This window comes from Brachyistius frenatus, unplaced genomic scaffold (assembly GCF_029030835.1).
Source record: "Brachyistius frenatus isolate BFR_SWC_R1_liver_20210118 unplaced genomic scaffold, ASM2903083v1 Contig_168, whole genome shotgun sequence".
Classification (NCBI taxonomy): domain Eukaryota; kingdom Metazoa; phylum Chordata; class Actinopteri; family Embiotocidae; genus Brachyistius; species Brachyistius frenatus.
The window spans coordinates 463870-477500 of NW_027210767.1; the positions used below are offsets into that span (position 1 = coordinate 463870).

The window sequence follows — 13631 nt, forward strand, 5'->3', positions numbered from 1 at the left end:
TGCTCGACAGGAAGTCAACAAATAGGCAGCGGCAAAGGCAGAGCGAAGGGAGCTGGATTGGGGGGGGGGGGGGGGGACAAAACGCTAACAGGTCCAGGAACATGCGACGGGGAAGATAGAACGGAAGGATCGGGGATGTCGTCTGCGCTCCGAGGTTACGTTTCAAAACCCCAAGAGCTGCGAATATCTAACATTGCAGCCTCTCCGGCTGAATATCGACTCGATCGCAGCAACGCTTCTGCTCAAAACTGACCTGACGGACAGGCGGAAGGAGGGTCACTCGCTCAGCCACAAACTGTGAAGTACGTTCAGGGCGGCGTGTCACACACAAACGGCCTTTGAAACCAGTAAGAGACAAACATTTAAGCCACTTGCACAGCAGCCCTGGTGGTGCGTAGACTCCTTATAAACCATAGAGCTGCAATTATCAGCTGATCAGTTGACAGACAGAAAATCTAATTCTTTTGATAACCGATTCATTCTTTTGAGTCTGTTTTCAAAAGAAAAAAATCATATTGCAGCCACTTAAATGGGAATATTTTCAACCTTGGTGAGAATAACACTGGTCTGCGTTTTTCACCATTTAAAAAAATAAATAAATAAATAGCTGATCAATTAACCAAGAAAATAATGGCCAGATAAATTGATAATAATCTCTTTTGCAACATTAAATGAATATTATATCTATTGCTGGCATAAGACACATGAAGGACTTCAATAAAAAGAAGAGGGTTCAAAACCCAAAAATATTCTGTTTAAATAAGGCCGAGAAAAACACCACGTCTTAATAGCAGAACAGTTTGTTCTATTCACTGTTAGTGCTCGGCTGTATATTGTTTTTGTGTCAATGGTGAACTGTTCACAGACTCAAAGGATTAATCTTGAACATCTCTGTTCACATGCTGCAGTTTTACAGAGGGGAGCTCAAAGGCATCATTCATGACGACTCAACAAGAAACTAAAACTGAAAATCAGGCTGGAAATATCAGACAATTTATCAGCGAGGTATTTTTTTTTAAAATTATTGACAGATAAACAGTTTGGCTTATAAAACCAGTGAAAACAACCACGCTGACGTGTTCATGCGTCTTGTTTTATCGGGCCGACACTCCAAAACACAACTTGGATGATAATTCAAGAAACGAAATTGTATCACAAAACTAATCAGCCTATATTTTAGCTGTTATTTCACCAAACAGTCCAATAATCTCCATGCGTGTATCCTGACGTTTGAGTTTGCAAAGTGGAGCAACAAGGCATCCTTAATGGCAACTTGACCCCCAAACCAGTGTCTTTAGTTAAATCCCCAGACTGCTGCAGCTTTGCAGCCATTATCAAGCCTGTCACAGCAAATTATTGATGCACGATAAGGCAGGTATATTTTACACGTCAACCTGAGAGTTGCTGATAAATGGATAAGTGGTTCTGGCATTAATACAAAAATCCATTTGAAACCAAGATATAATATTTCAAATTGTTCTTCCGCTCACTTGGTCAGAAAAGTCTCATGTTGCTTACCATGGAGTGAACGCTGCAACCTGGCAGCTCGTCCACTCGCTGTGATTCATTCATGGGATAATTACGCTTGGCAATACAGCCAAGCACAAGTGAACCCAGCAACGTTTAAACACACATCCACACAGAGCTGATAAGAAGAAGGCAGTTACTCTACCAGCGTCATCAGAAACACAGGAGACTTTGGATGTTGCGCTTTTCTCAGCCGGGGCAGGACCTGCCCTTTAACATGGAGTGACATTATATAAAAAAAAAAAAATTAAAAAAAAAACACAGCACAACAAGACCAGAGCCAGGAGTACACCTTCACGAACCCGTGATGTAATGCAGAGACTCACAGTGGTCATTTCCACAACTGACGGGGCAGAGGCCAAGTTTGAGTCGACAGAAAGAACTTCTGCTCTTTATCCAAACAGAGTCGGTCCAGTACAGCATGTACTACAGCACGACTAAATTTCCCCACTGTGGGATTAATAAAGTCCTAATCTAATTTAATCTACAGTGTCTTTATCCATCAGCCCTGTCCACATAGTGTCCGCGGTGGTGATGATCCCGACTGCTTGAAAACACAAGAACCAAGATGCCGAGAGGAAAACACGACAGACCGGTGGCCCAGAATCTATCAGAGTTCATGTCAGATTATCAGGCCACATTCGACAGGAGAGCTAAACTCGTCTTGGGCCAGGTTCACAGAGCTTTCTCAAACCTCAGTACTTCCTTTTAGCGCAGCTGCCCAGTGCTCTCTGACATCAGCCCTGCCCAGACAGATCAGCCACTGTGCCAAATAACAACGATGAAGATTTACCATTTAGCGGAGGTGGAATGTAACGAAGTACGTTTACTCAAGTACTGTTCTTAAGTACAAATGTGAAGCACTGGTATTTCATACTTTGACTCCATTTCTGTCCAGTGTAAACAATGTACCTCCAAATATGGTGATTCTGAATTTTTCTATTTAACTGCAGGATTAATGTTCCTTTGTGGGTTTTAAGGGAGATCAACTATTTTAAAAACAAGCCTAATTTGCCCAAAATTGCATTGTTGTTGTTTTAACTTGTTGACTTTTAAGAGACACCTGGTTCTTACAGAACAGAAACAATACGAAAGTATTATAATAGTGCAGAATATGATACGTTATTGTAGATTTAACAAACTAACAGTACATAAAGCCGTTCAAATAAGCGCATCCTAATATAAATACAGCACTGATGTACATGAATGCAGCAATAATATCAATGCAGAAACATCATAAAATAGTAAAACATTGACAGGGATCACGTACTGCATAGTGTGTGCATTTACTTTCGATACTTTAAGTACATTTTGCCGACACTACTCGCATACTTTTACTCAATTAAGGTTTTTGAATGCAGGACCTTGGGAGTAATTTCACGGTGTGGTATTTTTTTTTTTTTTTTTTACTTTTACTTGAGTAAAGGACCTGAATACTTCTGGCAATGCTGCAATGCAGTTTATACATTTCCTATAATGAGACGGAGGAGCAGAGAGGGCCGTGAGGTTAGAAATCCAGCCGTGGAGGAGCGCTGCCGTCAGCTCGGCCGCGTCGGGCCTAACATCCACAACTTTAACCAGGCTAGCAACGTTAGCTTTACGATTGACCGTAACAAAGCATGCTATAACGTTAGTTAGATGTCTGCTCTGGTTATACGTAACACCTTAATGTTGTAAACATGCACACAGTCCAGTTTTTAACCAAAGTGCTCAAGCTTTATTTGAGAAAACTGCATTTTAGTCAGTTGCTAACGTGCTACGGATACCGCGGGTTAGCTTAAGTTTAACATGTAGCCTTAGCTTAGCACGCTGAGCATCCGGCAAAAAAAAAAAAAAAAAAAAAAAAAATTGTGATGATCAAGAAAAAGTCAACAGATCAAATCTAAACAAATTCTGATCTGAAAACAGTCAACAGGTCGAATCTAAACATACAGGTGTGCTAATAAGATCAGATTACCTGGGCGGGCTCGGGCGGTCACCCATCATCAGTGCTAATGCTGCTACCGTTAGCTAGCGCTCACAGACTGATAGAGCGACAGGGCTGGGAAACACACAGCGCCCCGAGTCCCGAGTCCCAAGTCCCAAGTCCCGAGTCCCGATTCCCGAGCCGAGCCTGACAAAGCTGCAGCCGCTCTCCGACCGTGCTACTTTACCTGGATCCTCTGCAGTTCGTAACGGAGACGGCGGTGAGGAGTTCTCCTGTTTGGAAGCTACGGGCTAACTGAGGCTACCTCCGGCAGCCTTTCCCCAGCAGCGGCGGAGCGGCGGCAAAACGTCGGCCTGAATCAGCCAAACCCGCGAGCACCTCTCCGTCCGACGGAGTGATCCAACTCAAACTCCCATCAATGACTAAAGACGGCTGTAGAAAACGGCTGGGTTAACGCAGTTACATTCCTGTCGCTGGTTGAAGTGCTGGTCCTCCCTGACCCGGGTCTGCTCTCTGATCCGGGATCTTTCTTTCTCCCTATTGTCAACACTGCTGGGCCCAGACCGTGGCACACATAACACAGCCGCAGCATAGCGTGCTGCGCGGCCTCGGGGCCACGTACGACGGCGATTGGCTGTCGGGAGCAATGCCGGCGGTTGTGATTGGACGCCAGGGGTTGTCAATCACAACAGAGAGAAACGAGGCTGTGCCTCGGTCGGTTAGGTAGAGGGGAAGGGACCGTGTGTGTGTGTGTGTGTGTGTGTGTGTGTGTATATGTGTACACACAGGAATGAAGCCGAACCTGTCCGAGGCCAAGCCCCGCGCTCCGCCGCTCTCTGCCCGCACCCTTTCGGCCGTTGCGTCCCTGCTTTCCGGGAGGATTTCTGGGTACATGCCAGCTCGCCTCTCCGTCGCAGCAGCGAGGTGTGTAACACCAGTGGAAACCCCGAGATTACAGCGGGAAGAGAGTTACATAACTATAATATATTGGTGTACTGCTGTGTGAATGCACTGTATGTGTGCATGAGCAACGGCGTACAATAGAGAAGAAGCCGTGGTGATTAAAGTACTACCCCACAGTCACACTTTAGTAACAGTCCAGATATAGTACCAGAAAATAACTTTGGAAAAAGTTAAAGTTAGAAAATTACTTGAAGTATCTGATATTTACTGTACTTAAGTATAAATAGTATCTTTTTTTTTAATTAAATGTATCCAAGTAATAAAAGCAACAAAAAAAAACAAAAACAAAAGTTTTTTTTTTAAAAGCATGCGGCCAGAATTTTGAGAATAATGAAGTTTATTCTCTTAAAGTAAAACTATAACACTTGCTGGAACTGGCGCCACTGTGGCTACAAGTTGAAACTAGGATTCATGTTATTAAATTATCATGATGTAGTCATGACACCCCCGAGCATCTGTCATGACCTGAGTGGACACAGAAACAGGGCTTTGATAGCACTTGTTTATATGTTGAATATGATTTACGGAAGAGCAAACTAAGACAAGCTGATTCACCAGACTTGCTTGCTTGCAGTCTGTCTCACCAGGCTATCAAATTTCTTTCAATTTGAAATTGTAGTAACGTAAGAAAAGTGTACATTTTATTTAAGAAACGTAGTGGATTAAAAGTAAAAGTTTTCTAGAAATTGAAATAATCGCTGAAAACTTCAAAGACTAGAGAATAAAAACAATAATATACCAATATAATCTAATGTATACGTACGCTGTAAACATGGGTCTCTTGTGTTACATAATTACAAATTAATTATTTACATTATGCGTACTGATGCGCTGACATGTAAGCAAGTCTCCGACACAGGAGACTGAAGAGAGGTGCAAAACTGCTTGTGGTCTGTTTCTCCACAGTCATTTAACCTGACATCGACGTGCGTCTCCGGTGACCACTTGTGATTTCGCTTCCCCGCTCTCCATGTAAATGAACGCGTACACCATGTAAATAAACGTGTACATGGAAGGAAACGCGAGGAGAGAGGAGTCGAAGCGTCTGGCGTTTAAATAATCTTTGGTCACGGAAATCTCATTTTAATAGAAATTGGGACGTATTTTGTCTTTGTAAATGTCTAAACACTCGAGTTTGTAATTTACAACCTGAATCGTCAGACCCGATCCGATTGCGTCACGTCGGTTAAATTCACCGCATTACAGTCCATCACATTTTACTTTCTTTTGAAGGCTTTTAAACTCTCAATCTGTAAAGTAACTTTTTAACTACAGCTGCCTTATAACAGCAGTAGAAAGTAGAAATACATCTCTTCTGAAAATTAGCAGAGTATAAAGCAGCATTAAATTAAAATACTCAAGTAATTTACAAGTATTTCAGATCTGTTAAGGGCTGAAACTTTCATAGCTTTTACATGTAAATGTGATTTACCTTTCAGAATGAGACTCCTCAAGACAGAAAGGGCTTCAAATCCAAACATTTATTCTGGTAAATAAATGCATCATATAAATTAAATAAATACACTATATGTATATTTTCAGCATCAGTTAATACCAACTTTTAAAAAATCCATACGGGTATGTTCCAGTATAATGTTGACTGTAGCAACGTAACAGCCGCAATAAAACCCTCAACTGTCACGAGAAAACTGAATGTCTTTACTGGTTTTGCACCCGGCTGGTTAAATGACAAACTTGATAGTATAAAGTTGAAAAACACAAGTTCTTTATAAAAAAAAAAAAAAAAAAAAAAACTTGCCGGTTAGCTCGGAGCGCAGAAATCAGACGGACAATAAGAAACACTTGTTTTAAGGTGTGTTTCAGTATTGGCTGTTCACGCTGCAGTAATGCAGGACGTGTCGCGGGGTATGTTCAGTGTCAGCTCGCTGACAGAGCAGTGCCAGACAGCCTGCCGACATTTTTCCCTCAGACGCACGCAGCTCAGTCCTCTCGACCCCGCCGAGCTTTCTTTATGTGCTCTGCGTTTGAAGTAGCGCAGGCGCTATTGGCACGTTCTCGCCGTTTCGTTTAGCCAAAACTGCGCGGGTTAAATAAAAAGTTGATGCGTTCAAATTCACTTTCTTCACAGTAAATTCGCAGGTTTCCATTCAGCTGCTTTATCAAATAAAGAGCGAAAAATGTCCTCGTTAAGGCTGCTGTCACACATGGAAACTTGGTTCTGCTTGTAGATGCAATGTCAAGGTCAATTACTGTCCAAAAAGTGCAATCTGTGTCGTCAGCTCGGACTTAAAGGCCGCTTTGAATTGTGTGCAGTCTGATGCAGCTGGTTCTTTCTCGATGGACTCGGCCTGCAGCTTTAGAAGGCAGTAAAGTAAACATGAATCTGAGTGTGTGTGAAGCAGCCGGCGTTGCTCTGTGTTTTCATTCTCTGTGTCAGCTATGTCGCCTTCTTCTCTCTCTCGTAGCCGTGGGTTTTATGCGGCCTGGATTTGAGCTTCAAAGCCGATTTGCTCTTCATGGATTCCCTTTTCTCCGTCGTAAGCTCCTCCCCACCTGGTTTCCATAGCAACAGCTGCGCATCCTCTCCCCCGGTGACCAGGGCCTCCCCCGCCGCGTCCCACAGGAAGCAGCGCACGGTGGAGGCGTGGCCGCCCTCCAGGCTCCCCAGCAGACGGAGCCCGCCGCCGTCGCACTCCATCAGATGGAGCTCCCCGCTGTTCTTCCCGCCGACCACCAGCAGCTTCTGGGCCTCCTCCAGCCACCCGCCCCCCACCAGGTAGTCCACGCCTCCCCCGTCGGCCAGCGGAGTCAGGCTGCGAGCGTCGGAGGCGCTGAAGATGGTGAGAGGCTCGTCCGTGTCCAGCCGGCCCAAGTCCCACAGGTGCAGCCCCTCGTCGTGGCTGAGACACAGCAGCCGGGTGTAGTCGGCGCCGGACCAGCACACCGAGCCAGCCGAGGAGCCGCTGTTGCAGGTGGCCAGCAGCGCCTCCTCCTCTGCTCCCCGGCTCAGGTCAAACACGTTGACGAGGCCGTCTGTGGAGCCGGACGCCACGCGGTTTTTATCCCGGGGATGGAAGCACACCTGTGTGACGTCATCGCTGTGCGACTCAGAATACACCCCCAGGAGACCGGCGCCTGGTTTCCTCGAATCCCAGAAAACCAGGAAGCTGTCCTCGTCGTTCACCTGCTCGGTGCCGGCGCACAGCAGCGTGTCGCCGCAGCTCAGGTCGAAGCTGCAGTAGCAGTGAGACGCATCACTTTTAAACACCTGGACCGCCGCCGACCCGGGGCGACGGACGTCCCACGCCCGCACCGTCCCGTCGGCGGACCCGGAGTAGAGCAGCTCCGAGGAGCCGTGGGCGAACGTGACCCCACAGAGCGGCCCGCTGTGGCCCCGGTACTCTCCCACCTGGTTCAGAGTGTCCTTGTTGTGCAGGCGGATGGTGAAGTTGGAGCAGGACACCGCCAGCAGGCCGCCCGGCTGCAGGGCCACGTCCAGCAGGTAGGTGGGCTCCTCCGGACGGGACCGCCGAGCGATGGACAGTCCTTTAAGCTTCCCCTCCAAACCCTCCATGGGAGCTGCGCCTGGTTCAATGCTACCAAAACTGTAAAAGGACCAGAAAGAAACAAAGAAATCTCACTGAGCTGCTGGAAAGCAAACATGAACACTCACAGCTGACCTTTTAATTTTTCTATGGATTTACTGTGTAATGAGACAATCATTGCAGATTAAACTGCCATTAATTTACATATATATCTAAATGAAATGGGTGTTTTAATACATATCTATAAATCAGCAAATGCAACATCTGCAACTAACCAGTGTCATCACAGCTCTTGAGTACGAACATGGACATGCAGCTGGTGTATGTTAAGGAGTTTATTACAATTTCCTGTATTCGATCTCTAAGAATTCAGCCGCAACCGGCAAGACTCAATTCAAATGTTCCAATATTTAACGATGTCTTGCTTATTTGACACATATATTCGCATATTATGACTTTATTATGTTTAATGTTCATTGGGTGCATCGCTGTAATTCGGCATCTTAACAATACAGTAAACGGTGATTATTATTGCTCATTATCCATTAGCCAGTTCGTCTTGACAGGTTTCTTCCGGCACAGTAGACTGTGGTTTGGCCGTACAGGACGCCGAATGAGACGACACATCAGCATCAGTTTGAACCCTGAACGGAGTTACGAGTACGTGACTGATGTTTATCTGCCGGTCATCGAAGAAACACAAAATGTTCAAGAGATTTTTCACTGGAGTTTGGTTCGGAGTTCTGTTCTTGTGAAAGAAAACGAGCAGGAATACTTTCTGTTTGTCACGTGCGTCATGTGCTGTTACATCCAACCTACCGACGTGCTGGTATTTTCCGCGAATGAAGGTAAAAAAAAGCAGCTCGAAATTTAACGTTTCTTGAACATGTCTTTGGACAAAACCACGAGCGAAGCACTTAAACACGAACGTTAAATTAAAACCTTCGAAAATACAGCAAATAAACGTGACTTGAGGACGTACTTTGTGTCTCGGTTTCTACGGCCCGCCGGAAACTTCTCTTAAAAACAAAAAGGTTCCGCTCGAGTTTCATGATCAGTCAAATAAATATTTACTTAATTATTTTTTACATATTTTATTTTTGGCTGCAAGACATTTACATTCGTCACTATGTAATTTTTTTTCTGGAAGAATGTAAATATAATGATTTTACTTTAAATTTGTATTTATTTAATATGATAATTCTGTTTAGTCAGACCCCAGCTGGACTTGAATAAAAGTGAAGAATGTACACATTAAAATGATGCCCAACAAATTACAACACTTTTTTTTTCAAAGATAAAAAGGTCATTATGAAGAGCACTAAAACTATAAGATATACTTTACCAATAATATCTAATAGTGTCTGTCACTGTCAGTCTTGTTTGGGCCACTTTATGTTTTGTTTCCATATAGAAGTACGCCAAAATAAGACATAATTGAACAAGTGACACAGAAATGTCACTAAAGACAAAGAGGCAAACAAGCTAAATTATTTTATTAGTCTGGTCTTCTAGTGTGAGTCCTCAGTCGTCCGGCAGGGGGCAGCAGCAGCAGCTCTGAGGCCTTTAAGCTCTTTGGACTGGAAGCTGACCCACATCTGACAGTTCAGCCTCACAGAAACAGACGGAGGGAGAAAAAAAAAAAAATCTGTCTTTCAAGAGACTCGACACAAACTGAAACCTTTCATTTAACTCTCTGCTATTTAAGGTTTTCAGGGGACCAGAGGTGGAAGAAGTATTTCGATTACTGAAGTAAAAGTAGCAATGCAGCACAGTAAGAAAACTCCAGTAGAAGTGAAAGTCTGAGAGGTCGTCAGATGAGTGTATGAAGAGATAATGTAATGTTGTTTTGTGTTTTAAACTGTACAAAACTCTTCTCGTAAGCGTCCCTGTTAGTTCAGAGCGGGAAAAAAAATCAGCAGTCGGCTTCAAAGATCTTATTAAAAGTGTGGATGATTTAAACTAAAAGGGCAGGAAATCATTTGAAGTCATTTTAAAACTCAGCAGGTAATAAATGAGGAGAAGCAGATAATCTTTTACTGTCATTTTTTTTTTAATTTCAGTTAATTTCACACAAGCAGAAATAAATGCCTCATTTTTGAATCAAATCCAACAATAAAATCTGCAGATATATATATATATAAAATAATAATTGTGAAATGGAATAAAAGCTCGTCTGATGTTCACGTCTGTCAGATCAGGACCGAACAGATGAACACACAGGAATCATGACGGGTTTGATTACAGAAATGAAGTTTGTGTTTTCTCGTCGTTTTCCTGATTCGTGGTGTTTTTCGGACTGAAACCCGCGAATCGATGAAAACCTTGTTACGTAAAAACGACCCACGTTCAGACTCCAGTGACTCGCTTAAGTGATGAAGGAGAAACTAAAATCTTTGAAAGCAACAAAGTGCAAAAATGCAACAGGACAGCACAGACACAGAAAAAGCTCCATGTTCCTGAACAACACTGAAGGCACTGGGGGGGGGAGCAGAGTTCAGCTGAGAGAGCTGCAGCTTAAACATTTGGTCACGAGGGATTTTTTTTTTTTTAAACATTTAAAAACAAAAAAAAACAAAAAACAAAACACCTCCATGTCGGAGGTTGACAGAAAATCCAGCCTCCCAGGAGCTGAAAAATGTCATAAACTATTGATTAAATCAGCAAATGATTGTTTTGGGCTAATCAATGAAATGGTTTAACAATCAAAAATCCAAATGTTTTCAGTTTACTATGAGGTGTGATGAAGAGAGGCATCAAATTACATTCAAACAGAAGTCGCGTGTTTTGTCGGTCCCGCAACAGCAACAAAAAAGGCTACAACAAAGAGCCTGTTCACACCTGACGATCAGCGTGATCGGGTCTCACTTCCCGGATCTACACGCGAATGAACATCACGTAAATAAATCGGGTAAATAAACCGGCAAACGCGGCGGGAGGAGTCATGAGCAACACGTATCGATCACAGACGTCTTTAATGCCCCGTTTAGAGGTTTATGAAGTTCACACGGTCAGAAAATAGTAAAAGAAGAGCAGGCGGAGATCGGCAGGTCTCAAGAACTGTCAAGAAGGAAGCTGACACCGAGAGCTGCGTTCAGTATTTCTATTTATTTTAGAGTTCCTTGAATGCCCCCCGGTGAATGTGGTCTGAACCGATGGGATCTCAACGTGTGTTTGATGTCAGGTGTGAACAGGCTCAAACAAGAAACGTCTTTCCGACGTCACAGGGGAACCCGGTCAGCAAAATAAACGTTCACGGATGCACCCGTGATTTCAGGAGGGTCGATCATCTGCCAGATGTGAAGTATATGTATATGTGTATACATGATATATATATCAGCTGATCGGAACAGAAAATTATTTGTAAATTATCATTTACTTTAGTCAAATGTGAGAATAAGTGAAAGTATAAAGTATGAGAAGTAAAAGTACTCAGAGTGACCTGATGTCGATGCATTCAGAAGTAGAAAAAAGTAGAAAAATAAAAGGGACTTTTCTCTGTTTTATGTCGCCGGGTTTTCCCCTGAGGAAACTTCTGACGGGAGCATTTCTCACAGGCCTTCTGACATTTAAAGACAAAATACATCATCCGGAAATGCAAAACAATATTTCAGAGCAGAAACAATCGACAGAAAATCAAGCAGCAATGAAGTTTTCTTGAATTTTGCCATTTCTGATCGTGAAATGCGACGTTTTAGAGACTGAACAAAAAACAAAAAAACTGATCGATCATGGAAATAATCAAACCAATAGTTGATGATGAAAACAGGCGCGAATGTAAATATGAAACCTACGCGCAACAATGTCAGAAACACGTGGCATTATAAGGAAATTTATAATTTCTTCACCCAAAAACCAAACAAACAAACATTTATCAGGCTGCAGCGAGACTGTTGGAAAAGTTTGCTTTTTTTCTTCATCCAAAACATTTTGGACCAACTTCTCCCTCTCTGCCCGGCTCCGAGGGGGGGGGGGAGCAGTGCATTCTGGGAGCAGTGCATTAGTATAAAGGACAGTACCATAAACAAACAACAACAACAACAACAGCATACAGGTCCGATCGGCAGGCAAATTAAAACAAAGAAAAGTTTGGTTTTTTCCCCCCTCCTCGGTTCGGAGCACCTGAACGCTGCACCGACAGGAATAAAAAAAAAAGGTTATCGGAGTGCCCTGGAGCAAGGCACTTCACCCACAGGGGGTGGAAACACAGTGTGAACATCAAAAAAACCCGCCCTCAGACATGCTCAGTGGCCTTCACTTACACCCGTGCAGCTGGGAAATTTGGACTCTCCAGCGGGTGGACTCGCTTCGAAACAGGAGAGGCGTTCAGAGACAAAAATCGAATATTTTAAACCCAAGACGGAAACGAATCCAAAAGCCTCGTTCAAGATAAAACATGTCGACTGAAGCCGTTTCAGGCGTTTGAAGGTTTTCCACTCAGCGGCCGTTCGGGAGCTTTCAGCCGCACTCAAACAGCTCCGCTAATGCTCACCGATCATCTCCGTGGTCTCGCCGGGGTTTTTAGTGGTCGAAAGAAGGTTTATGAATCCCGGGAGGAGGACGAAGGAGGATGAAACCTAGTGGATACTCTATGAGATGAAAAAAAAACAAAAAAAACATATCAAATAAAAAAAATTAAAAAACCACATCTCGTACACGGAGCTCAGACGTTTGAGCACTTCAGCGTAGAACTGATTCTGCAGGCAGTTTTCTTGGCAACAGAAGATGGAAAGTGGTTATATTGTGCGGATGTGGAGCTTTTCTTTTTCAGCAGCTGATCCGGATCCAAGAACCTCGACTCTTAACGCCGAATACAACTTCAGTACTGCTGGAAAATCTGATGCCACGATAGAGAAACAGACAAAAGTCTCCTGGAATCTGAATGAAATAACTTTTTCTTAAAAAAAAAAAAAAAAAAATTTTAAATAAAAAAGATTGTATTTCAGTTTCACTTTATATTTTTAAAAAGTGTCATTTAAAAAAATTTTTAATTTTTTTAGATATGTTCTTAACAATAAGAAATAATTGTGTTGAAAAAAAATAGTCTTTGGAGAATAAAAAGTTGTAATCTTTAAGAAAAAGGGTCAAAATATTACCGGAATGAGATTTGCAGAATGTTGTTGTAAATCCTGAAAAAGTCGTGAACAATGTCGGAAAAAAAAGTTGTAACATTTCCAGAATGAAGTAAAAAAAAAATTAAAAAATTTGACCTACAACATTTTTTTATTTTTTTTATTATTTAGTACATTGTTTTTCTCTAAACATTTAACCTTTTCATGTAAATGTTCCACTTTATGATGGAAATATTCAAACTTCAGAATAAAGTTTTGAATATTTCTGCCTGGTTTTACCAGCTGGGAGAAAAACGACTCCTTTTAAATGTATTATTTTCATCATCCTGAACCTTCACGCGTCTTCATCTCCGCCACCACCTCCTCCCGCCTGACACCAGCAGGTGAACCTTTCCTCCGCACAGGAAGTGGATCGATCACATCAGTCTCTAACAGGAAGTCAGTTTACAGTGTTTTTGTTTTTTTACAGAATAAAATAAGATTATTAAAACAAAAAAAACGCTGTACATCTCCCAAACAACAACTACTTGGTCGTACAGTATGTGCCCGGTCGGTGCTTTTTTTTTTCTTTTTTCTCCCTCTACCATCAGCTCGAAGGGAAACTAATTGATCCCAGAACAGAGAGCAGACTGCTAG

General features: G+C 42.9%; 2 protein-coding genes across 2 annotated transcripts in view; both read right to left on the reverse strand.

Moving 5' to 3' along the window:
* Positions 1-4043, reverse strand: part of ppp2r5eb (protein phosphatase 2, regulatory subunit B', epsilon isoform b) — a 34256-nt gene extending 30213 nt beyond the window's left edge. The window contains exon 1 of the mRNA XM_069717055.1: positions 3485-4043. Within this exon, the coding sequence (XP_069573156.1) occupies positions 3485-3513 (29 nt within the window). The 5' untranslated portion in view covers positions 3514-4043. The remainder of the gene's footprint in view (positions 1-3484) is intronic.
* Positions 4044-5889: 1846 nt separating this feature from the next.
* On the reverse strand, positions 5890-8893 carry wdr89 (WD repeat domain 89). The gene is made up of 2 exons (XM_069717085.1): positions 8743-8893; positions 5890-7983 (listed from the first exon to the last, which is right to left on the reverse strand). The coding sequence occupies exon 2, from the start codon at positions 7950-7952 to the stop codon at positions 6816-6818; it is 1137 nt and encodes a 378-aa protein (XP_069573186.1). The 5' UTR covers positions 7953-7983; positions 8743-8893; the 3' UTR covers positions 5890-6815.
* Between the last annotated feature and the right edge of the window lie 4738 nt (positions 8894-13631).